Source organism: Parasteatoda tepidariorum, chromosome 6 (genome assembly GCF_982258835.1).
Source record: "Parasteatoda tepidariorum strain Cologne lab strain chromosome 6, Ptep-v5.0, whole genome shotgun sequence".
In the NCBI taxonomy this organism is placed as follows: Eukaryota; Metazoa; Arthropoda; class Arachnida; order Araneae; family Theridiidae; genus Parasteatoda; species Parasteatoda tepidariorum.
The window spans coordinates 105791315-105816550 of NC_141760.1; the positions used below are offsets into that span (position 1 = coordinate 105791315).

At 29.7% G+C, this 25236-nt stretch overlaps 1 protein-coding gene across 4 annotated transcripts in view; it reads left to right on the top strand.

The window, feature by feature from the left end:
- Positions 1-25236, top strand: part of LOC107456259 (dual oxidase maturation factor 2) — a 296093-nt gene that overhangs the window by 174379 nt on the left and 96478 nt on the right. For all 4 annotated transcript variants that reach the window (XM_087166344.1, XM_087166346.1, XM_087166347.1 and 1 more), the window contains exon 4: positions 23108-23242. In XM_087166344.1, the coding sequence (XP_087022470.1) occupies positions 23108-23242 (135 nt within the window). The remainder of the gene's footprint in view (positions 1-23107; positions 23243-25236) is intronic.

The following is a 25236-nucleotide window of genomic DNA, read 5'->3' on the forward strand; positions in this document are numbered from 1 at the left end:
GTAGCTCATTCATAGATTTATTTTTTTTTAAAAAAAATTTGGTTAGCAGTAGAAAAATTGTTGATGATGTAACTATTTTTTATATTAATGTACCAAGCGCAAAAAAGAAGGTATCACCTTGTATGACTTTTGTTCCAATTATCTGATTTTCCCTTTCTGAATTTTAATCTTAATAGTTCCAGAGAAAGGGGGACTTCAAATGTGCCAACTTCCGCAATTAAAAAAATGCACACCCTCTTATGAAAACCCGTTTACTCAAAGATGACCACCTCACGCAAAAAGTAATTTTAAATAACCATTTATACTTTTTCCCTATCGCAAAAGTTTTGAATTATGTATGAGGCCATGGTTTTTAATCAATATATTTTTTTACTACGAGATCTCAAATTTCCTTTATTTTTATTTCGAAAAAGACAAGAAAAGTTTAAAGTAGTTATGTTTAAAATTTTTTTATTTGACAATGATGACTGTTTTATTATTAATTAGTTTGACGAAAATTTCATTTGACATCAATTTGGCTTCAATGATCAAAAATATTTAAATTTTGAGATTAATACGTAAATACAGGGTTGAAAAGCAAAAAATTTGCTTTCCTTAAACGTAGCATAAAAGTTCAACCATGATTTTTCATTAATAGTCGATTATTATTATTTTTTTAAAGTATAAATCCGCTGTTTCTTGTAAGCCGTCTACAAATTTATTTTTATTTTGGTAAAGAGATTTGAATAAACTATAATATTCAACGAATGCCAAGTTTTGTAATAAAATGTTTATGATAGAATGCAGTTCTGCAACTGTTTTTTTAAAAATTTTGCTTTTTAGTTGAATTATTCGATAGTTGCTTTAATTTCAATACTATACATAAGTATGCATATATTCGCAATAATAATTTTATCAATTAATCAATGTATATTTTATAAAAACTTAAATGAAAATGGTGGTTTTCGTGAAAGGTTTCCTTCAATTTTCCTAAATCAAACTCTTGTTACACAAACAATGATTAAACGAAACAGTGTTTTGATGTTTTATGTCATAACAAGTCTTATGCCCCTTTTACTGTTGATTGCTTCGCATTCATCAAATGTTCAAAAAGTAGAGAAAACATGGAAAAAATTACAGAATAATGAAAAAATAGAAGAAAATAATAATTTAAAAAAAAAATATTTAAAGAAAAATTAATAAAATCCGGAAAAAAGGTATAATCTCTTCATCAGCTCACACGATTATAGCAGCAAAAAGGAGTGCTTTCTAATTTTGTATCAATATAGCCAAAGCAAAATATATCAAAGCAAAGCATATGTGCGGAGCACTAAAATAATATATATATATATATATATATATATATATATATATATATATATATATATATATATATATATATATATATAAATTTTTTGACAGGAAGCAAATTGATGTTTGCTAAATAGGTATAATAATTGACCCTTTCATTTAGAAATTTTCTTAAATATATCGCACCCCGTCAAGAAAAGTGACACAAGTTAAAAAAACCAGCAATTTTGAGGTTATGTCAATAAAAAATATGTATGAAGTGTCCCATCAAGCTCAAAAAATGTCACATCTCTAACTCGCAATTTATTCAGCTGAGAGCAATTGCGTCAGTTTTGTGTTTATTTCAGAATAAATTTTATAGTATTCTTTAAGTTGATTTTTCTCAAATGCTACATTTTAGAGTTATGGCACTTTTCTTGCCGGGGTGAGATATTTTTCATACTTTTTTCCTTTATTGTGTATTAATTTAGGTCAAAATAAGTAAAAAAAAATATTCAATTCAACATTTTAATAATTTATGGTTTTGAAATACAGCACGAAACATCAGGCTTCTTTTCGGCGTTAAAGTAAAATCTAATCTTTAAAATCTTTTCTTTTTTTAAAAAAAATTTTCACTTATTTGCGGTTATTCAGATTCAAGAGAAACAATTATCCATCATTGAAATTTCTTTAATTTACAAAATCAATCATTGATAAATTTTTTAATATGAAAATAAAAAATTCAAATAACTTTTTTGATTTTGGTACAAATATAATTCTTGTAATCTAACAAATATTTTTAGTAAGTTTTAGACATTTTTATAAGTAAGTAATTTATAATAATAACTGTAGACATTTATATAAATAATAATATAAATAACATAATTAAGTAATACCGAATATCGACGTAATATAAAGAATAATTATAGACATATTAATAATTAAGTAATACCTAAATATATTTTTATATTTTTACTTATAATTAGAGCATCAGAAAAAAAATATTTAAAAGGAGCCGGTGTCTTATCTGCTTCAAAGGTTTAATTAAGTAACGGAAAAAGACAGAAAGACGTATTTTTCATTCAATAAAAATATTTTTTTCGTGGGGGAGGGGTCTCTTAGAAGTATACTTATAAGTACATCAAAGAAAAAATACTTATAAAATTCAATATTATAAAATGTTATAATAATATAATATAATAATATTCTACAATGTTATGAAATTCAATCATCCACAGATAATTCCATTCGAAAATGAATTTTTGAATATATATGAAGAAAAAAAATGTAATTTATATTTCAGTATTATATTATATTGTACCGTCATGTGGGGCTACTTTGTGCAGCGGGGGCTACTTTGGGCAAATTCGAATTTGGCACTTTCCAAGTGCTGCAATTCAGGATTATGTTTTCTTCACGTTAAAAATGTGTGGAATTTGAAGATAGAAGTCCCCTCTATTACTACAAACATTTTTTCGAATTTTAAAACAATCTCAGAGTGTGTTTTGTTTATCCAATGTCAACAACTTTCCGAGAACGTCGGACGTCGAAAAGTGTGCGTGGAAACTTTAGCTGTGAAATGCAAAGACGTTGATAAAACAATTGTCGTAAGTGCAAAATTTTTCATTCATTCATTAATAAACAATTATATCATGTTAGCGTTAAAAAATTTTTTTAAATTAATAACAAATAAACGGAAAATGGAAAAAAATGCACTGTGGGGCTACTTTGAGCAAAGTTTCATTCGTTTTTTTTTTTCGACAGAAAAATTGTCAGACGTCACAAAAAAAAATACCTAGAACGAGAAACTACCCTGATTACACTTTAGAAAAGCTGCAACAATGTTTGCAAGCAGTTGCTGGTGGTATGTCGATTGCAGAAGCTTCTCGGAAGTACAAAATCTACAGAAATACTATCTCTAATAAAATTCACAAGAAACACGTGAAACGTGCTGGTAAACTATTATTTTTCTTCTACAAAGATTTTTCTAATGAATTAATCAAACGATTTAACACATAAAAATATATTTTATAGGACATCAGGTAATTTTGACAGAAACTGAAGAGCAAGTTCTGTCATGTTCATTCAATCATGCATGCTATGTTTAAATTTATCAATATTATAAATGTTAATGAATATGTAATAATTATTATTTTTGAAATTTCCTCCACTTCAATGTTCAAAAATGTATATGGTTTCCTTTTGTTTAAACTCAAATGCTTTGAAATAAACATTCTTTTTAAGAAAAAATTCTTTATAAAAAATGGTTTTTTTAACGCTGAAAATTATTTTCAAACAAATATTTTTGCATATCTTGACGTTTTTGTTATTAAAAATGTCAACAATTTACTTTTTTAACAATTTTATATCAATATTTTACTAAAAACAGGATTAATAAACTGAATTCCTATCGCTGCACAAAGTAGCCCCACTTGAGGGCTACTTTGTGCAAGGTATGTTTTGACTTATTATTTGTAAATATTACATACAAATAATGCCAATATTGATCAAATTCACTCGTTTGAGTCCAGTTATGAATATAATATCGATAAATTTTACTGAAGTTTGAATTAATATAGTTTTTCTACATGTCAAAGTTCAAAAACTGCGAAATCCTGCACAAAGTAGCCCCACATGACGGTATTATAAATATTATTAGTTTTATTATTTTATATTTTAGTAAAAATATAATTCACACAATTTTTGGCCTTTTTAGTAAAAATAACCTTCATACAATTTTTAGGGTTGTTCACCATCATGTTTGGAGAGATATTTCACCATTACACAAAAATCAGTCAGTGGAAATCAGTCTTTTTTTCAGCTAATCTTCTGTTTCTTGACAAGTTTTCTCTCTCGTTCATTCAAGCTAAACTGACTTCATAATTACCCTCTGTCTTTTTCAGGGTCTTTGTAAAAGTGCTTTTGCCACACTGCTTTTTCGAATTCAGCATTGGTTTTATTTTTTTTGAAATCTGTAATTCGCAGAGCCTCTAGGTTCCATAAGTTTTTATATCACTAGTGTGGATCAACATAAATGTTGACAAGACATTTCTTTCTGAAGTGTGGACATGAATCTTCCTATGACTGTCCATCCGAATATAACTTCCACACTAACCAATCCGTTTCATAATTTTTGAATTCGTCCTATAAACAGTCCTAAAAAGATTTTCATATTTTTCTACCCCAATCTGAGTTTATGGCATTTTGCAGCTTCATTTCTGTTACCAGTGGCCCAGATTGCAAGCTAGTCACAGATCAACAATTGTTTCGAATTTTAAAGAACTAATTGTGATTTTTTCTTCTAATTAACTAATAAATAATTTCATGTCTATAATTACATCGACATTTTTTGACGAATTCTATTTATCTACAAAAAGTACCGTCGCAACCAACAAATTCATAAAATAAATTTTAAATACAACTGACTAGCATTTAAGACTAAGTTTTAAATCTGGGATTGAACTGGTTTTGTTTAAAAGAGATTTTTATTAGTTATTTTCGGTACAATTAATAACGGTGATTGTCTTGTTTGCTGATTTATTCGTAGTTGGAAAAAAAATTATCGAATCTCTAAAATACGTTTCTTTAAAAAAGAAAAAAAAACATTTTTTTTATAAGAATTGTTTTCAAACTTTATATTTATCCTACTTTTGAAATTCTTTTTGTGAAAAAAAACTAGGTTCGATTTAAAAAAAATTAAAACTCATATTTCAGAAACATTTTATCACTCTGAAAACGAATATGAATGAGAATGAAAATGCCTGGTACATTAAATCAAAGAATGTTAAAAAAAATAATAATTATTATTACATACATAATGTAAAAGGAAATTTTACGATTATCTTTACATTTACGATTCTTTTATTTTCAACACTCTCAATTCTAAATAACAGATGAATCTTTCATGTTTTTTTTAAGAGTAAAGAACATTTGTTTTGTTTTTAAATAATAATATTAAAAATAATAATAAATGAAAATGTGGAATGCTTGATTGCATAGAAACAAATGAAAGCTATTTGAAATATTTAATTTATACACTCATTACTTTCAATATTTAAATTTAATCAACTCAACATTACAACTTCGGTAAACTTATATGAAATTCACACAATAACTTATTGTGCCCATAGAATAATATGGGAGAAAACTTAATTTTCGAGTAACAAAGCAGCCAGATCTAAAAGCTTTTTATCTATAATCATGAAATTAAGAGTTTGCGTCTATCCGTCCTTTTTATAACTAAAAGTAAAAGCAAATTTAAAAAAAAGAGAAATCGTTGAATTTAGCTGAGTCAGGTTAAGCAAAAAGTACCCAAAAATAAAAGAATCTATGTACTAAAAATCGAAATCAGCGGAATAATGACACTAATTAATTTGGGCGAAAATCACCATACAATTGTGGCTACCAGTAATACTCACCTAATTTTTAGAATAGTTAGTAATTAAAATTAAAAAAAAACTATTTACTCTAGAAACCAAAATAAAATTAATGAAAAATGGTAGTAATTCGTTTAGGAGGAGAAAAGTAAAAAATCTTTATGCTAGTATTCATTCCATAATTAATTTTGGTAATAGGTACTACTGCTGTTGTGATCATTGGTACAATTTCAATAAATATCAAATATACTAATTCAGATACAATGTGTTACATTAGTACATTTGGTACCTATTAAAAAGGCATCAATACTATGACAGATACAGTGGACACCCCAGAAAATTGCTTAGTTGGGGTAAATTTTAGTTTTCCTGAGTTGACTTCAAAAAACAGAATCACGCCAAATCATACTGAAAGCAGTTAATTCTAACTTGATGGGATAAACTACTAAAAACGTGTTTCGTTTAATCTTATAATGTAAAGTCACATAAAAGGGAAAAATATAGTAATAAATCAAATATATTAGAGTTAATTTAACTTCATTGTGTTATAATATGTCTTTCAGTTTTGTGCATGATTTTGCAGTGTTGTCCTGTGTTGATTTATGGGTAAACTTTTTATTCACCCTGTACGAAGAACTATTATCAGTAGGGGGGAAATGAGAGCTACACCCCACTTTTAAGGTTGATGACCTCTCTTACTTTCCTGCTATGGGTTGAGCGCTTCACCCAACTTCGGATTGATGACCTCTCATCAGTAGGATGAGCGCTACACCCCACTCCCTCACTGAAGATAATTGTTCAACCCCACAGATAAGCTTTTAGTAGGTGGCTCTTACTTTGTAATCCGAAACAATGAGTTTCAAGTGAATTCCTCATTGGCAAAAAATAATAAAAATTCGCAATTTATCCTTCATTACGTTAACAATATTAGTGCTCTTAACCTAGCATGGTTTTGACTAAACGAATGCATCTTAACATTTTCGGGCATTTATTTCTAAACAGCCATGGGCATATTTGAAAACTTTGAAGCTAACTTTTTAATCTGAAATAATCCTCGTTGATCCTGAAAATCCTCGTTGCAAATAGTTATGAAATATTCGCAAAGTGTCCTCCATTATGTTGCCCATATATCGGGTTGATTAAAAAGTTTTCCGCCAAGAGGAGATACCTCCGCGACAACAGCAACTATTTCCGTGGTAGTTAACCTTTCTCCAAACGGGTTTTTGTTAAAAGTTGAAAGTTGGAACTACACTACAGGGTAAATTGTTTGTCAAAACTTTATTATCTTATGCACAGAAAAGGTGTTCAAATTGGAGCTATCACATCAACAAATAAGAACAATTATGTATTATAAGTTCCGAAATAATCACAGTGCAACTGAATGCCACAAAAAATGTGGGAAAGTTAAAGTTTCAATACGCTTTCAGTAAAAGTTTGGTTTCCAAAGTTTAAAGCTGTGAATTTCGACAGTGAAGATGATCCACGTTCTGGCCTTATGAGGTTGATTATAACCAGTTAAAGCAATTCATTGATCAAGATAGAAATGTTTCAACACGAAGTATTGCTTTAGAGCTTGACGTTTGCCAAAAAACATTTTACAGGATTGTTTTTTTTCCTACTACTCATCGTAATATATGCTCTTAACGCCGCATGGTTTAGACCAGTGGTTCCCAACCTTTTGTGGACCATTGCCCCCCTCTTGGGGTTGGCTGACACATATCGCCCCTTTCTCTTTTTGCTCAAAAAACCATTCATTGTTGCTTGTGAGCAACCAAACACTGAATATATGCAATGTTATTTGATTTTAATTTAAATTGTAATGCAAATAAGGAGGCACATTTATACTGTCATTTTTATTAATTAAAAAAAAATTGTGCATCTTTTTTTTTCAAAAAGAAATGATATTTAAAACGGAATAGTCAAAACAAAAGTACATTTTCTTAAATTCATATTTTAATGTAATCAAGAAAAAGTTAAAACGTTAACAACTAAAATTTGAGAAGAAAAATGAAGATTGAGAAAGTACATTTTTACCACTTCAATGACTGCCCTGTGCTTGGTGTATTTCAAGTTAAGGCTTGACTGTCAGGTTTTATGCTCCTCAGATTTAAACGCGGGTCTCCTTTGAAGCAAATGTCCAACCTTTCTCTTTGCGAGCAGCTGGAAGACAGAACTAAATCCTGTCTCTACTAAATATGTTGACGGGAACGAGATAAGAAGCGGCTCAGTTTGTTTCCACGATTGTGGATAAGTGTCCATAAGCTTTACCCGAGCTAACTTGTAACCGTATTTTTTAAAGACGATTTTAGCCTGACAGTCTTACTTCAAATCTAAAATCTCAGTCTACAAAGAGGAAGTGAGCTTATCCACAACTTCAAAAGAGAAAGGATCGAAAATCCAATCCGGAATTTCTAATTTCATTAAATCTTGATTCCATAACTGATCAAGGTGATCAGTAAAAATTAAGATTTTATTTTCGAGAATCTCGATATCTGCCATTGAACACTTTTTAAGAGTTGGAAGTTGAATTAGCTCTTTGCGACCAATGTTTGACTTGTAGATATCAAACTTGGCGATGAATGAAGATATGATTCCCTTAGCCTTGATAATGTTCATTTTATTTCCTTGAAGTTTTACGTTGATTTCCTTCATTTTTTTCAAAACTATGAGTGAGGTATGCAGTTTCCAACTTGCGTTGCTTCAAACTCTCACTTAAAACAGGATCAGTGGTGTCGAGAAACTCAGTAACCGAATCCAGCAATTCGAAGAAACGGCTCAGTTTCCTTTTGAAAGCCATCTCACAGCTGTATGTAGGAGCAGAAATTCGAAATCTTCATCATTTTCATGGCTAAGTTCTCGGAACAAACGGTTATTAGGAGAATTAGCTGTTATTTTATTGATGCCAGAAATAACCAATTTTTCGCAGCCAAAAGTTGACGATGAATGACATAACTTATAACGTGATAACTTCCGGTACTTCTTTTTTAAGGTGATCAGAATCTGACAACCAGACATGGTTGGAGCACCATCTGTTGCACAAGCACTTACATTTGTGAGGGGAATTTCTTTTATCTCAAAATAATCTTTGACCAATTTAAAAATCGACGATCCTTTTGTATCTGTGTTCAAAGTTCTTGTAAACAACATTTCCTCGTTAATCTCCTAACTCTCATTTATGAATCTCACGTAAGCTAAAACAGCTTTGTTATCTATCACAGTTGATTCATCAATCTGCAACGCAAATTTACCTTCTTTCAGAAATTTGATGAGTTTTGACTCAACATCTCATCAATACGCCTGGAAACAGTATTATTGCTCAGAGGAACAGAGTGACTTATCAGATTTCCGCCTGCGATACCAAAACGTATGACGAAAACGATCCTGCACTTGAATTTTTTTTAATTTTTAACTATCATAATTCTTTGTCTACACCAGAACCATAGGTTTCATATATATTTTCAATTTCAATCTCAAATAGCTTTTATTATCTATTAATATTATTAGCAATTTTTATCTTTTGAGTACTCGTCGCCCCCTGATCGCTTCCCTAAGGATTATCGCCCACTTGAGAAGCTCTATCGCCCCCAGGTTGGGAACCACTGGCTTAGACTAAAAAAATGCTTCTTAAAAACTTGTTAGTATCTATTTGGTCGCATATGAGTTATTTTGAAAAATTTGACGATTACTTTGGAATATGAAACGCGTTTTAAATGAATTTCTTATTGGAAAAAGTTGCAAAATATTCGCAAAGTGTTCTACGTTATTTTTATTTATACGCTCTTAACGTAGCATTGTTTGGACTAAAAATTGCTTCTTAAAAATATCAAGTTCCTAATTTTTGACAAATACAGGTATTTTCGAAAGAACTGACGTTCATTGTTTAATCTTAATCAAGTTTCAAGTCAGTTCCTCATGGCAAAAAATTTTAAATAATTCGCAAATTGTCCTCCGGTTTGTCAATTATACATATGCTCTTAACACAACCTTCATAAAACGTTTCTTAAAACTTTTTTACTTATTTCTTGACACATATGGATATTTTTGAAAACTTTGGCGCTTGCTTTATAATTTGTGACAAGTTTCAAATGTAATCCACAGTGCAAAGAATTATAAAAAAATTCACAAAATGTCCCTCATTATGTTCATATTTTATGCTCTTATCGTCACATGGTTAAGACTAAACAAATGCTTCTAAAAAAATTTTTAGTATTTATTTCATTACATATATGTATATTTTTGAAAAATTTGACTCTTACTTTCTAATTTGAAGCAAGTTTCAAACGAATTTCTCATTGGAATAAGTAACAAAAAATTTGCAAAATGTCCCCCATTATGCTAATAATTGTTCTTAAAGATGTATTGTTTGAACTGAAAATTCCTTCTTAAAAATTTTGGGAATATATATCTTAACATCAATGGTTATTTTTGGAAAACTCGACACCCACTTTGTCATCTGGCATAAGTTTCAAGCGATTTCCTCATTGCAGAAAATTGTAAAAAAATTCGCAATATATCCTTCATTATGTTAACTATATTAATGTTATTAACCTAGCATAGTTTGGAGTAAACAAATCCTTCTTAAAAATCTTGAGTACTTATTTCTTGACACATATGGGTATTTTTGAAAGAATTGACGCTCACTTTGTAATCTGAAAAATATTTCAAATGATTTTCTCAATGCAAAAAATGTTATTAATTCTCAAAATAAACTCTATTATGATAACTATATAAACGCTATTTACATAGCATGGTTTGGACCAAACGAATGCTTCTTAAAAATTTTGAGTATTTATTCCTTCACAACTATTGGTATTTTTGAAAATTTTGATACTTTTTATCTGTAACAAATTTCAAATGAATTTCTCATTGGAAAACTTATAAAAAAATCGCAAATTTTCATCCATTATGTTATCGATAAATATTCTCATACCGTGAGTAAACAAATCTTTCTTAAAAACTTTCAGTACACTTTTGAAGCATTTTGGTATTAAAAATGTAACGCTCACTTGAAATCTGAAACAAGTTTCAAATCAATTACTCGTTGCAAAGAATTATAAAAAATTCACAAAGTGTTCTCCATCATGTTAACCATATATATGGTGGCATGATCAAGAAAGCCTCCATTGTTTAAAAACCCATAGATGTGAAGAAAGAAATCCCTCAAATTTTTAAGAAACATTTTTGTTCAAACCATGCTAAGTAAAGTGCATACATATTGTTACAAAAATGGAGGATATTTTGCGATATTTTTATACTTTTTTGAGATTTTGAATTTTTTAAAAATGTTTTTCAGATTAAAAAGTGAGCGTCAGCTTTTTCAAAAAATACCTATTGATGTTAAGATATTATTCCTAAAATTTTTAAGTCGAAATTTTCAGTTCGAACAATACTTCTTTAAGAGCATTAACTTACATAATGGGGGACATTTTGCAATTTTTTGTAACTTATTCCAATGAGAAATTCGTTTGAAACTTGTTTCAGATTAGAAAGTAAGGGTCAAAGTTTTCAAAAATACCCATATATGTAATGAAATAAATTCAAAAAAATTTTAAGATGCTAAGAAGCATTTGTTTAGTCTTAACCATGCCAGGTTAAGAGCATATATATTGTTAACTTAAGGCCTCACATACCTTTTAATGCTTCAAAAAATCGATTTTTTTTAATAATATTTTATTCTATTCTATGGATCTTTCTGAAAATTTGGAAAAAAAAGCATAAAAAAATTCACATTAGATCAAAAGTTATCGAAAAAATAAGTCATACATTTTCTTTAATAAAATATGTCCTGTTTTGTGTTTAAACTCATTTATCTCAAAATGCTATTTTTACACCTTGCGCGCACAATATCTCGAAAACTATTGATTAGAATTGCACAAAATTTTTACAGCAGGTCTCAAATACCTGTTTCTATAAATTAACGAAGCCATTTGAAGGTGGGATTAATGTATTGACATTTAAAAAAATGAAATAGCAATTTTTTTTTGTTAAAATTTTTTAATAAATTTAAAAAAAAATTTTGCATAGAGAAAAAAGTAAAATTATTTGTTCATTCTTCGTCATTTTAGTTTTACCATATATTTCTATACTCACAAAAAAAATCAAGCAAATATTATGTAAACTTTTTCCAGAAGCTTGCGCGCAAATAAAAACAGAAAAATTTTATTGAATTAAAATTTCAATTAATTAAGAAATTTCTTAATTTTTGAAAAATATTTTTGCATTGTTTTCAAAATGTAGACTATGTATAGTGTCATATTTCAAAATTTGGTATTTTTAGAATAATTATTATAAAATTGGCAGATGATTGAAAATTGCTCGTTTTCTCTCATTTTTTACCTATTAAAAGGTATGTGAGGCCTTAAAGGAGAATACTTTGTGAATTTAATAATTTATTGCAATGAGGAAATTATTTTAAACTTGTTTCAAATTATAAATTGAGAGTCACTTTTTTTCAAAAGTAACCATACGTGAAAAGAAACGAGTTCTCAAAATTTTAAAGAAGTAATATTTAGTCCAAACATCGCTTTGTTATGAAAAATAAAAGACATTCTGTGAATTTCTTTTGATTTTTTGCAAAGAGGAATACATTTGAAACTTGTTTCTGGTTGCAAAGTAAGTATCAAATGTTTCAAAAATATACATATGTGTCAAGAAATAAGTAATTAAAAGTTTTAAGAAGGATTTATTTACTCCAAACAATGATGTGTTAAGAGCATATGTATAATTGACGAAAAGGTGGACGATTTGCGAATTTTTTGCAGTTTTTTTGCAATGAGAACTCATTTGAAACTAGATTAAGATTTTAAAAAATGAGCCTCAATTCTTACATAAATATCCGTATATGTCAAAAAATATGAACTCAAAATTTATAAGAAGCAATTTTTAGTCTACATTAAGAGCGTACACATAATAAAAGGAGGGCACTTCGCGAATTTTTCGTAACTTTTTCTTTTGAGAAATTCATTTAAAACTTGTTTCATATTACAAAGAAAGCGCCAAATTTATCAAAAATACCATTATATGTCATGAAATAAATACTGAAAACTTTTTAAGAAGCATTTCTTTAGTCTAAACTATGCCACGTTAAGAGCATATATATGATTAACATAATGGAGGACACTTAGAGAATTTTTTATTTATTTTGTGCACTAAGGAAATAATTTTAAACTTGTTTCAGATTATAAAGTGAGCGTCAATATTTTTCAGAAATACCCATATGAGTCAAATTCGTACTCAAAATTTCTAAGAAGCAGTTTTTAGTCCAAACAATGCTAAGTGATGTGCATACATATAAAAATTAAGGAGAACATTTTGTGAATTTTTATAATTTTTTGGAATGAGGATTAAATTTGAATCTTGTTTCAGATTACGAAGTAAGCGTCAAATATTTCAAAAATACCCATATATATTAAAAAATAGGTAGTCGAAAGTTTTAAGAAGGATTTCTTTATTCTAAACCATGCTATGTAAAGAGTCATGCTACGCCATCCCTACTAAGAGCTTATCAGTGGGGTTTACTCTTATCTATAGTGAGAAAGTGGAGTGTAGTGCTCATCTCATAGCACTATAATAAGAGAGGTCATCAACCCTAAAATTGGGGTGTAGCGCCCATTTTCCCCCTACTGTTACCACTAATTTTCCCGGTACTTACTCTTTTTGGTAGGCTGTAAAAACATATTTCCACAGTACCTATATTAGGTGCTTGATACCTATATTAGTATATTTTGTACCTATTAAAATACCAATTAACATAATAGTAGCAGTACCTACTACTAAAATTGGCACGAATAATAATAAAATGATTTTTTATGGTTTTCTTAATTCTCCATTTGTTTTCCTCTTTGGTATAAAACTTATTTTTTTGGTATTTAAATGTATACGTATTGATGAAATTAATTCAGCATCATTAGCAACAATAATAATATGGACATTTTTATTCTTATGCGCAAAGTACTTTTCTGCTTGATTTGTCTTTTTAATACAAAACTGTTTTATTTCACTGTGTACCTATTATCAAAATTAATTCACTGGACATCTCTAAATTATTGGTGAAGTCACCGATATTTTTATAGTCATTTCTGGTGAACGAAATAGAATCGGTACTTATTTCGAAAATGATATGAAATTACTAAACCATCACTTACGCTAGTGACGAGCTTAATTAAATGTGGTATTTAATACTACCGGCATTTTACTTTTATAACCGTCGTTGAACAGCCTACCCAATATTTGAGTTAACGACTACAAATGTTCAACTCCGTAGTTTTGTAATTTTGAACCCAATCCAGAAGACAAGGGAACTCCTGGATCAAGTATTGGGAGAAATTTGCCTTCATAGGGTACTTTTTGATTAAACTAACCCGAATATGCATTGCATGCAGAAGATAACCACGAAAACCTCACACGGTTAGCCTGATGGCAAGGGGACACTAACCTATGTTCCGTCTACCACTGAACATATTTTACATCAGCGAGTCATTAATGCGAGCCGGGTACGGAAATCGTATCGACCAGTCATTGAATGAATTTGAACCCGGTTTCCCTCATTGGAAGGCGAACGCTCTGTCCCCTAATAAGTACTGTGGTAATAAGAAGCTGTTATACCAATATTGGTACATAATATGGGCACTGTGTCAATTGGTTTCTTACCACCCTCTAAAACAGTTAAGTACCCTACATACTACATACACAATAAACTTTATTTATTCTTTTTTGTTACCTGCTGTATATGTTGTTGCGGCTACATACTATTAGATTTACAATAATATAAATTATAAATTTCACTTACCGAAAAAAAAAAAAAAGATTTAACTTCGCATAAAGTGTATCATTTAACCTACGAATTTCAGAATTTATCGCAATTTTCCCATGACTTCTCTCTCGATATATATAAAAACGAAAGTCTGTCTGTATGTGCACTACCCTACAATAATGGTAGAAGCACTTTCACTTTTTGATATTGCTTAAAATTTCTCAAGAAATATTGAGAGGATTATTTTACAACTTTAAAGTTGTTTAGTTTATTCGATTTTTCATATTTAGCAATAAGGTTTAAAGTTTTCACAAGTCTGAGAGACCGACAATAAATTACAAAAGAAAACCATTGTTTTTAAGTACCTTATGCCAGAAAATCAAGCAATAAGCTTTTAACTTGTATTGATTCTTTTAATTGTAAAATTTCGTAATGCTTGTTTAAATTTAAATAGAAATATGGACATTTTTATAAATAAAAAAAAAACGATTTTTTTGCCTCACTAACTTTAAAAATATTCAGTAAAACTAAAAAAAATTATGGAGCAATTCAAAATTAAATACTAAAATTTTGTTTTAAAATTTGTAAAAAGTTGGATTAAAACCACGCTAGATACATTTAAAGTAATTCTTTTGTACTGCGCATACACGATTTTTTTTTCCGTAATTGTGTAGTGAATCGTATTTGTAATAAAAAATTTCTTATTTGAATATCTTAAAAACGTAAAAAGTTTCGAGCAATGAAGTAGTTCATGGTATATATGGGCGTATAATTTTTTTAAGAAAAAGTGTTTCTGTTTATCAAATTAAGTTCATAAACTGTCAATTCTTATTGAGTTTGTGTTACAAGAATAAAATTATTAAATAGTTAAAACAATGGAAAGTTTTTTTCTTCCTTTTTTTGCTAGAAAATTTTTTTACTAATTTTTATAAGTAATGTTTGTTTTTAATAACCATCGCATTTCTTAAAGTTTTACTGTAAAATCCTAGAATCTAGGTAGCTATTTACTTAGTATGTATACACTGTTGTAAGAAATTAAGAGAATTTGCAGACTTGGTCGATAATCTCTAGAACTAATGGACCTATTTTAATGAAATTTTATATGTAACATACATTAATACAATGCAAAACAAATAACCATTCAACAATTGTAATACACACGCATGATAGTGCTTAACACGCGTTAAAGCCGGAAGGTATGAAACAGCGGTTGCAGAATAAACAAAAAAAAAAGGTTAATAGGAAGCATGGTCCCCTCTTACAGATAGATATACAGGCTTTAGAGCGTGATTAGGCAGTTTATTTTTTCCTGTGTCAGTTGGTTCCACTCGTTCAGCAACGCCTGGATGGTTCTCGGAGGGGGTAGCGAGTTGCAATTGCCCTCCCTAGAGCGTCCCAGACATGCTCTGTAAAGTTGAGGTCTGGTGATCTGGCTGGCCAATACATCCGGTGAATATCCTCACTCTCTAGAAATTTGTCGACCAGAAGAGCTCTTTGTGGCCTCGCTTTATCGTCCATTAAGATGAACTCAGAGCCTTTTCGCATTCAACATGATGCCTGTCCAGACCATTAAACCTGCTCCGCTATAATGATCGATTTCGCTGACATTTAAGTGTAGGCAGAGGGTCCCTGGTTCTCTCTATATGAGGGTACGGCGAGAATCGGTGTTTAGACTGGTTTGAAATTATTATTTAAGCGAGGAAGAAGGAAAACTCGCGATCGACATCTGCCGAACCACGAGTAGAGACGGTAGTTTGAAAAACATAAAAACCAGTTTGATTATCTAATGAAGCTAGGAGGTGTTTCTAATAATCACTTTTAAACACATCTCTGTTTCCTCCGACAATCAAACATGTTTTGATACTTTCAGAACCACATTTCTCACTCAATTCGGTAGAATTTTTCCTTTTACTAAAGTCTTAGTTTGCGACACTTAAGTGTAAGTGCACAGTGCATAAAATAAAAAACGGACGACCCTGAATAACTATTTATCTAATAATCGAATCTTCAAGTGATGCTTATTCTTAATGGTTCGAGGGGGTAGCCTCAAATATGATAAGCTATAAGTACAAACGATATTTTAAGTTATGAAATCAGACACAAAAACGTACTTTCTCTGAATAAACATACCTTTTTTTTCAACTTCTGACACCCCAAATGTAGAGGGTAGCCTTACTCTGGGAAATATGATCCTAATAGTGCGGTCAGGAGAGCGGTCCGGTCGAAAATTTTGACCTCTTAATGTTAATTTAACTTTTTGCGTATGTTGGCATACCTCAAGGACATTTTAAGCGAATTTAAAAATTTTTGCAAACTATTATAAAATTCGTTTATCCGTAGATAATAACACGCAAAAAATAAATTTAAATAAATATTTATTATTTTATTTGATAATAATCGAAAAAAATTTCAATTGTAAGGTATACAATATTTCACATAGCTTTTAAAGTGTCTAATTTTACATTGCAAAATACCAAATTTGAGCGAAAATGGTGGAATAGTTCTTGAAGAAATCGAATTTTAACAAAGTCGTATATTTAAAGTTCGATCTCCCAGAACTAGTGAACTGATTTCGTTCAAATTTTGTATTTTGCCATGTGAAATTAGATCCTTTTAAATGATGTAAAAAAATTTATACCTTACAATTCAAACATTTCTCACCATTATTAAATAAAATAATAAATATTTGCTGATTTTTATTTTTAATTTTTATTTTTATTTTTTAAAATTATATTATTGTCATAATTTTAGATTAAAAAAATATCTATTAATTTGCTCTTAAATTGGAATGTACAAACATAAACAAAATTTCGAAGGAAAATCTTTTATTAATTTCTAAAAACAGATCTGGTAAAATAAATATTTGAAAAATAAATAAATATTTTACCAGAAAATTTCTGGTAAAATAAATTATTTGTATTGCATTTAAAACCGAAAATCATTGTCTGCATAAGAAGCTTATAGTGCAAAATATATGCTTATTATTTATAGAGCGAAAATATTATAAATATGTGAGTTCTTATACAAAAGTTTGATTAAAAGCAGAAAAGTTTAAAAGTGACTGCATACATTAAAGGGGTCGATTTTCAGTTCTCTTTTGCAAAACTTTTTTTCAATATAAGATTTCAAATGTTAAATTGCACTTAAAGTAGGAATTAACAAGTATATTGTAATATCATAGTCAATTTAAACTCAAAGATGAATAAATTGAATAATTATTTTTAAAAAAATTGAAAAAATACGAATTTTTATCTAAGCACAAGGCAACATTGCATTGAATCTCTGTCTTTTTTCAATTGTTATTTTAGTTTTACTTTGCATATCTAGATATTCGTACATTTCTTTGGTGATTAACATATTAACTAAAGTGCTTACATAAAACTTTAATAATAATGTATTTCATAAACGAAATTTTCGCTTTTTTTAAATATGTTTTTTTAATATTTTTTAATTTTATTTTTAGAATTCTAAACAGTAGGCGAAGTAAAAATATATTTTTTGATATTTTTAAAGTTTTAATGAACAATAGTCATTATAAAATGTGAAATAAATCTGTGTTTAACAAAGTAAGTATCTTGAAAAGCATTACTTTGTAACCTTTAAAAGAACAGATTTAGTTTAATCTATTGTTTTTCTTCCATTTTAAATTTTTTTAAGCGTCTACTATTCGTATTTGAGAGCAATAAAATTAAAAGTTTTGAATAATCTAGATCAGACAAATTAACATTGCGTGAAAGAAAGGTTGTGAAGGAAAAAGTGAGAGCTTGGAGATACTTATAATTTGTGAAATGTGTTGGTGGTTAAATGGTTTATTTGTTATCACTTTTAGAAAGACTCAAACCGGTTAATGACACTAAACCTTAAAAAAAATCAGTATAGGGGAGAGTGGGGTCAATTGTAACATTTTTTACTTAACTATTTTTAACTAGCAAAAAATCCAATATATTATTAGTATTAATTGACAGACGAGTAAAGCAAACTATCCTCTACTAGAAAAAAAAATTCATTTTAAATGTTATTATATTAGTTATTAATAATTTTTGACAGTCGTGCACTTGTTACAATTGTCCCCACTTACGGGGTCAATTGTAACAGTTCATAAATTCAACTAAAGCATAGTTAATTATACATATTATCATAGTTGTGATATATTTTTTTACTGATCAAAATAGTAGTGATATTTTAGGAGTAAGAATAATAATGAGCAGAGACCTAAAGGGCTAAACTTTTAACTTTAAGGGGTTAAAAAGTTTAATTTATGCTGTGAAAGGTGACAAATAAAATAATGCACATGCAACATAATATAAATGATATAGGAAACTATTGGTGGCTCTTAAAGAGTTAAGTAATGGTTTGTAAACATAAGATTATTTATTTTCAGCTGTTACAATCGTCCCTTTACTTATTGTTACAATCGCCCCCAAGACGCCATTTCAGCTTTATTTGTTAAAAACAATGCTAATTAATTAAAAAAACTAATCTTTTTTTTGAAATGTTAATTAAGGTGTCCACTTACATATTCGGTTAATAATTTTTATTTGTCTAAACAAAATTACTTTGTTACAATATAATATTCTAATACCAAAAAAAGCACTTACGTAGCGTGAAAATATCTTTTATGATGTAACTCTTTCAAAAGTACATAAAAATGGCTGCCAGCAGGGGTGCACATGTAGATTTATTAAATACACCTTGTGCGCCACCTTGGAACCAAATCTAGAACCCGACACTCGAAATTTTTGCTCTGTTACAATCGTACCCTGTTACAATTGATCCCACTCTCCCCTAGAGTATACGAGGCAACTTGTGACATTTTATCTTAAACAAGTAATATTAAAAAAAAAATTAAAGTCAATTCCTACTTAGGACAACTAAGAAAATTTTTATTTTAGTTACTTTTTATTAAATGACTTTCTCCCATATAAAACTAAAAATAATTAATTACATTTAATGAATGAATTAATATTTGTAAAAACTGTATTTACATCAAGTGTCATCCTCTACAAGTTTAAAAAAAATGAATTTAAACTTGACTGGTATAACTTGACTGAATAAAAAGTAACTTGACTGAATAAAAAGTAACTTGACTGAATAAAAAGTAACTTGACTGAATAAAAAGTAACTTGACTGAATAAAAAGTAACTTGATTGAATAAAAAGTAGCTTGACTGAATAAAAAGTAACTTGACTGAATAAAAAGTAGCTTGACTGAATAAAAAGTAACTTTACTGAATAAAAAGTAACTTGACTGAATAAAAAGTAACTTGACTGAATAAAAAGTATTTTATGAACGACTGAAAATTTGAGCAAGGTATAGGGAGAGTGTGGACTAATAGTAGGAATTCAAAAAAGGAAAGAAAGATACCTGATATTGATTTTTTGTAAATTCATCAACTTCAAATGTATTTTTGACAGGTGGTATAGTGCTACTCACTCTGAAAGATTTACATTTCTAACTGTAGTGAAGTGTAGCGTGAAAAACTTAAGAAAAAAGCAGATGTTAATTTTATACATTTATTAATCAAGTTTAAACTAATTTAATTACTAATTTAATTTAATTAATATGTAAATGGAATATAAAATAGTGCACTGTTAAACCCGTACTCCGCTACTAATCTTATACTTGGGGAAATAAGTTTGTATACAAAACCGTAGTAGCATATCGTCGGTCTGTTTATTACGTTTTCACGAAAAAACTAAGCAACAAATCTCCGTGATCTTGTGTGCTGATAAAATTGGAGGTCTAGCTAGCTAAACAGTTGACACACTTGCTAGGCTACAATTTACCGTTGAAAAAAACTTTTTTGTTATAAAATTAAACCTTACACGCAGAGAAAATAAAAACGTACGCGGGCGGAGCTGCAGGCAACTGCTAGTTTATAATAATTCAGTTTCATATATCAGAAAATAATCCTAATAACTTAAATTTTGATAAAAAATTTTTACTTCACAGCTACTTTTATAAATTATGTAGAATGCAGATAGATATATGTCTTTACGTTATAAGGTTGTAAAGTATAATGTAAGTAAATAGGTAGGGGAGAGTGGGGTCAATTGCAACAGGGTACGATTGTAACAGAGCAAAAATTTCGAGTGTCGGGTTCTAGATTTGGTTCCTAGGTGGCGCACAAGGTGTATTTAATAAATCTACATGTACACCCCTGATGGCAACCACTTTTATGTACTTTTGAAAGAGTTACATCACAAAAGATATTTTCACGCTACGCAAGTGCTCTTTATGGTATTAGAATATTATATTGTAACAAAGTAATTTTGTTTAGACAAATAAAAATTAGTAACCGAATATGTAAGTGGACACTTTAATTAACATTTCAATAAAAAAAAGATTAGTTTTGCTAATTAACTAGCATTGTTTTTAACAAATGAAGCTGAAATGGCGTCTTGGGGACAAATGTAACAATAAGTAAAGGGACGATTTTAACAGCTGAAAATAAATAATCTTATGTTTACAAACCATTACTTAACTCTTTAAGAACCACCAATAGTTTCCTATATCATTTATATTATGTTGCATGTGCATTATTTTACTTGTCACCCTTCACAGCATAAATTAAAATTTTTAACCCCTTAAAGTTAAAAGTTTAACCCTTTGGTTTTCTGCTCATTATTATTTTTACTCCTAAAATATCACTACTATTTTGATCAATAAAAAAATATATCGCAACTATGATAATATGTATAATTAACTATGTTTTAGTTGAATTTATGAACTGTTACAATTGACCCCGTAAGTGGGGACAATTGTAACAACTGCACGACTGTCAAAAATTGTTAATAACTAATATAATAATATTTAAAATCAGGTATTTATTTTTTTTCTAGTAGAGGATAGTCTACTTTACTCGTCTGTCAATTAATACTAATAATATATTGGATTTTTTGTTAGTTAAAAATAGTTATGTAAAAAATGTTACAATTGACCCCACTCTCCCCTACTATTAGTGTATGTTGATTATTCCAGTCATGAAATGCCAAAATTAAAAGTCACGATCTGCTTATATGAGATCCACTATCATTGACCCCCATTTTCATTTCATGGACCCCCAATTTCTTTCCACTTGACATGGACCCCTTGCAGGTTGTCTTCAACCCCTGGGGGTCTACATAGACCACTTTGGGAATCACTGGTGTAGAGGATACCGGAAAAATGTAAACTGGGGAACACATACCCATCCGTACCTTGTATTCCACAACACTAATTACCTGTATCCCATACATTGAGATTTTCCTTAATCAATCACAAGAGAAAAAAATCCAATTCCTAATACTAAATGAATATTCAATTATGAAACTTTGTTTCATTTCCTTTGGCTTATAAATTATATTTTTAAATTAATTTGAAAGCCAAACCGGCACTAGTATCGCTAAAAACATAATCACGGTCTCTAACGGGAATAAACGAGATCTTTCTGTCCCCCGCGTCAACTAGAAACGTTTTAATCAGGACATCAACCACTCCACAGACTTATATACAAAGAATAAATAAATTTAAGCTTAGTTCTAATCATTTTTTTCATTTTAATAATTAAACATATCCTAAAAATTTTCACTTTGGATCACTTCTTTGTTTGAAAAGTTTTTATGGGGGCGAGTATTATCGACAATATCAACCCCTACTATGAAAAGGTACCCCTACTTAAAATCGAGTTAACATGTCTTAAATACTAATGTGTTGGAATAGAATAATTGTAGTGGTAGATGCACTACAGTACTCCCTAGCCAGAATTTTAACTGTGATAGAATTTGATGATACAGATAACTCTCGTTGATTCATTGTTTTGTGAGAAGTCGGAAGAGGTGTATTAAGACCACTAGGTTTTGAGTGCTGAACGTGTGAGTCGTATTAAGTTCACGGTCGTGGTCGCTTCTGTGTTGCCATTAGCAGTCGAGTGTATACAGGCTGACGTTGTGTGTTATTGAGACTAAGTATTAACAGCTTGATAAGGACAATATCACAGTCACAAATAGCAAGTCAACTACTCAATGTGGACCATCTATCGATGTAGGCGTGTTCATATCGTGTAGGCGTATTCATATCACGTCCGGGTCACCAATGTGGGGGGAGTGTTATCTACAATATCAACCTTCGGGCCATGATGGCTCAGGGGATAGAGAGTTCGCTTTCCAATAAGGCGAACCGGGTTCGAATCCCACCGATGGCTGATCGATATGAATCCGCATCCTGCTTGCACCGACCACAGTGCTGACGTGAAATATCCTCAGTGGTAGACGAATCATAAGTTAGAGTTCATCTGCCATCAGGCTAACCGGGGGATGTTCTCGCGTCTTCCTCTCCATGTAACGCAAAAACTGGTTAGTTCCATCAAAAAAGTCCTCCACGAAGATAAATTTCCCCCAATACTTGTTCTAGGAATTCCCTTGTCTTCTGGATTGGGTTCAAAATGACAAGGCTACGTAGTTTAGCATTAGTAGTCGTAAACCCAAAAGTTGGGTCGGTTGTTCAACGACGATTATAAAATAAAATATCAACCTTCATCTATGAGAATGTACCCCATTCATGAAAGCGAGTAAGCATGTTTTAAATGCTAGTGAATTGAAACTGAATAATTGTAGTGGTAGATATTCCGCACTTTCCAATCAATATATCTTATATTTTCAATGAATAATACTGATTATAACTTTATTCCAAGCTCAATATTGATTTTTAGTATTTTCTCCTTTCATTTTAGTATCCAACTATGGAACTGAATGGCATGTAGCAAGGGCGTCCATCTCCAGTCCATACAAAGCCTATTCAAGAGATAAGATTTTAGCCGATGTCTCTGTAAAGATAGGCTTAAACAGTGTCAATATCACATTACAAGGTGAGTAGTTTATATTTAAAAAATATAATAATTGATGGTAGCTATTTGTACACTAATAGATATCAAATAGGGTCGTTTTTTTAAATTTGATCTAGTATTTGTAATTTAACTGCAATAGATTTATCTTTAAAATTTGTTACAGTATCTAGAAAAAAGCGAGCACATCAATAACTTTGGAATTAAAGATCGGATTTTCACATACTAGGTACACCCAATGGTTTCGGGGCCTAACCTTAAGTACGTAGTTTAATTTGTGCTGCCGATATTGTAAATACGGAATGTGGTACAAAAACACACTTTTTTTTCTTAAAAAAACGTACTCTTTACTTACATTAAAAAATCATAATAAATCATTTTATTCACAATTCCTTCGCCGTCCTTATTTTAAATAAGGGAAGAAATAACTGTTCGTATTTGTAGAAAATTTTGTGTTTATATCAGTAATAGATTATTGAGTGTCGTAATTGAAGAAAAATATATTAGAGGGCTGAGTATTAAAAAAAAGAGAGGGTTAGGCAAATTATTTCCCAGGGTGCGTAGGATTTTTAAAAAAGTGCTTAAAGGTGCTTATTTTTGATTCCCGTTTTTTAAAAGCCCTTAAGGCTGTTTTTTTTATTTGGTGTTTGTAAAAAGTGCTTAATTTTCTATCTTTTAAGAAGAGGTTTTTTCTTTAGCGGAGCGATTGTCGTTCTAAATTACAAAATATTCATGATTCTTATAATTTTCTCTGCAATATTTATCAGAAACTAGTTATTTTATCATGATTATGTAACGTTTTTGAAAATGTTTTTTAATTTTATTGATTTTATGTTTATAAATGAAGAACTTTAAAAGGATCGAAAAAAAAATTTTTTGTTACTGCACAGATCCCAGTTATGATTTTTTTTTTGGAAAGTGATTAAAAATATTTTTTAACCACTTTCAAATCAAATTAATCAAAGTACTTAAAAGGTGCTTATTTCTGGCTACTCACCGTGTTTCCCCAAAAGTCGTAAACTGTTTTAATAAGAAAGGCTTTGTTTGATAGAAAAGGTGGGAATCTCTTGGATCCTTAGTTTGTAAGTGATGGGCTTTCATGTGCAGAAATATCGCAAAAGTCTTAAAATAATCCTTTAAGTCTAAATAGAGCATTTTTTTTATTTATGGAAATGGCATGTTAAAAAAACTTGGTATTGAGATTTATTAGTAAAAAGAATTTCAATGAGCTTATTTTCTGAAATTAATTTGACATTTAATTTAGTTAGAGGGTGTGTGCGAATTTCAAAATTTTACCTACTACAAATAATCAGTCATAAATATGAGCTTCTGTTCTTATAAATAACCGAATTTATAAATTCTGTCATCATTACTATAAATAGACTCCCAAATACCTTTGATATACGTGCTCGTAAAATTAGTGTAATAGAATGTCCTGTGGTTGATCGCTGAGCAATAACCATGGATTCAGGGATCTGGAGAAAATATCTTTCCCCTTTCAGATCTATGTCTAAATGGAGAAAGTGGCCCGTGAATGAGTAGTTCTGCCATCTATCCGTGAGGTTTTGAGATAAGGCGTACTTTCACCCTTGCGGTGCTATCTTATTGTCAAACAATTTCCTGATTTAATTCGAAAGAGGCCAATGGCAGGCGTGTTCGGCTTGTTTAGGTATCATTTGAAACAACTTTAACAGAAATAGACTAGGAGAAAAGATTAATAAAATGAACTTATGCAGGAAAATAGCTTCCCAGTGTTGGCATCCATCTTTAAACCTGCGCCAGCCTTTAATATTGCTCACAATCATGTAAGCAAAGACCTTCATTGGTATTTTTTTATATTTCTGAAGTTATCATTAGATTGTTGCACTAATCAAAGGTAGGAAAAAAACTTTAAATTGACATTTAAAAATGAATGAAATTTGTTGGAAGTATATTTCCTTATAAAGTGTCAATTTAAAAAAAATAGCAATCAAAAATACTAAAATCGGACTTCCAGATTCAACCAAATTAGCATCTTA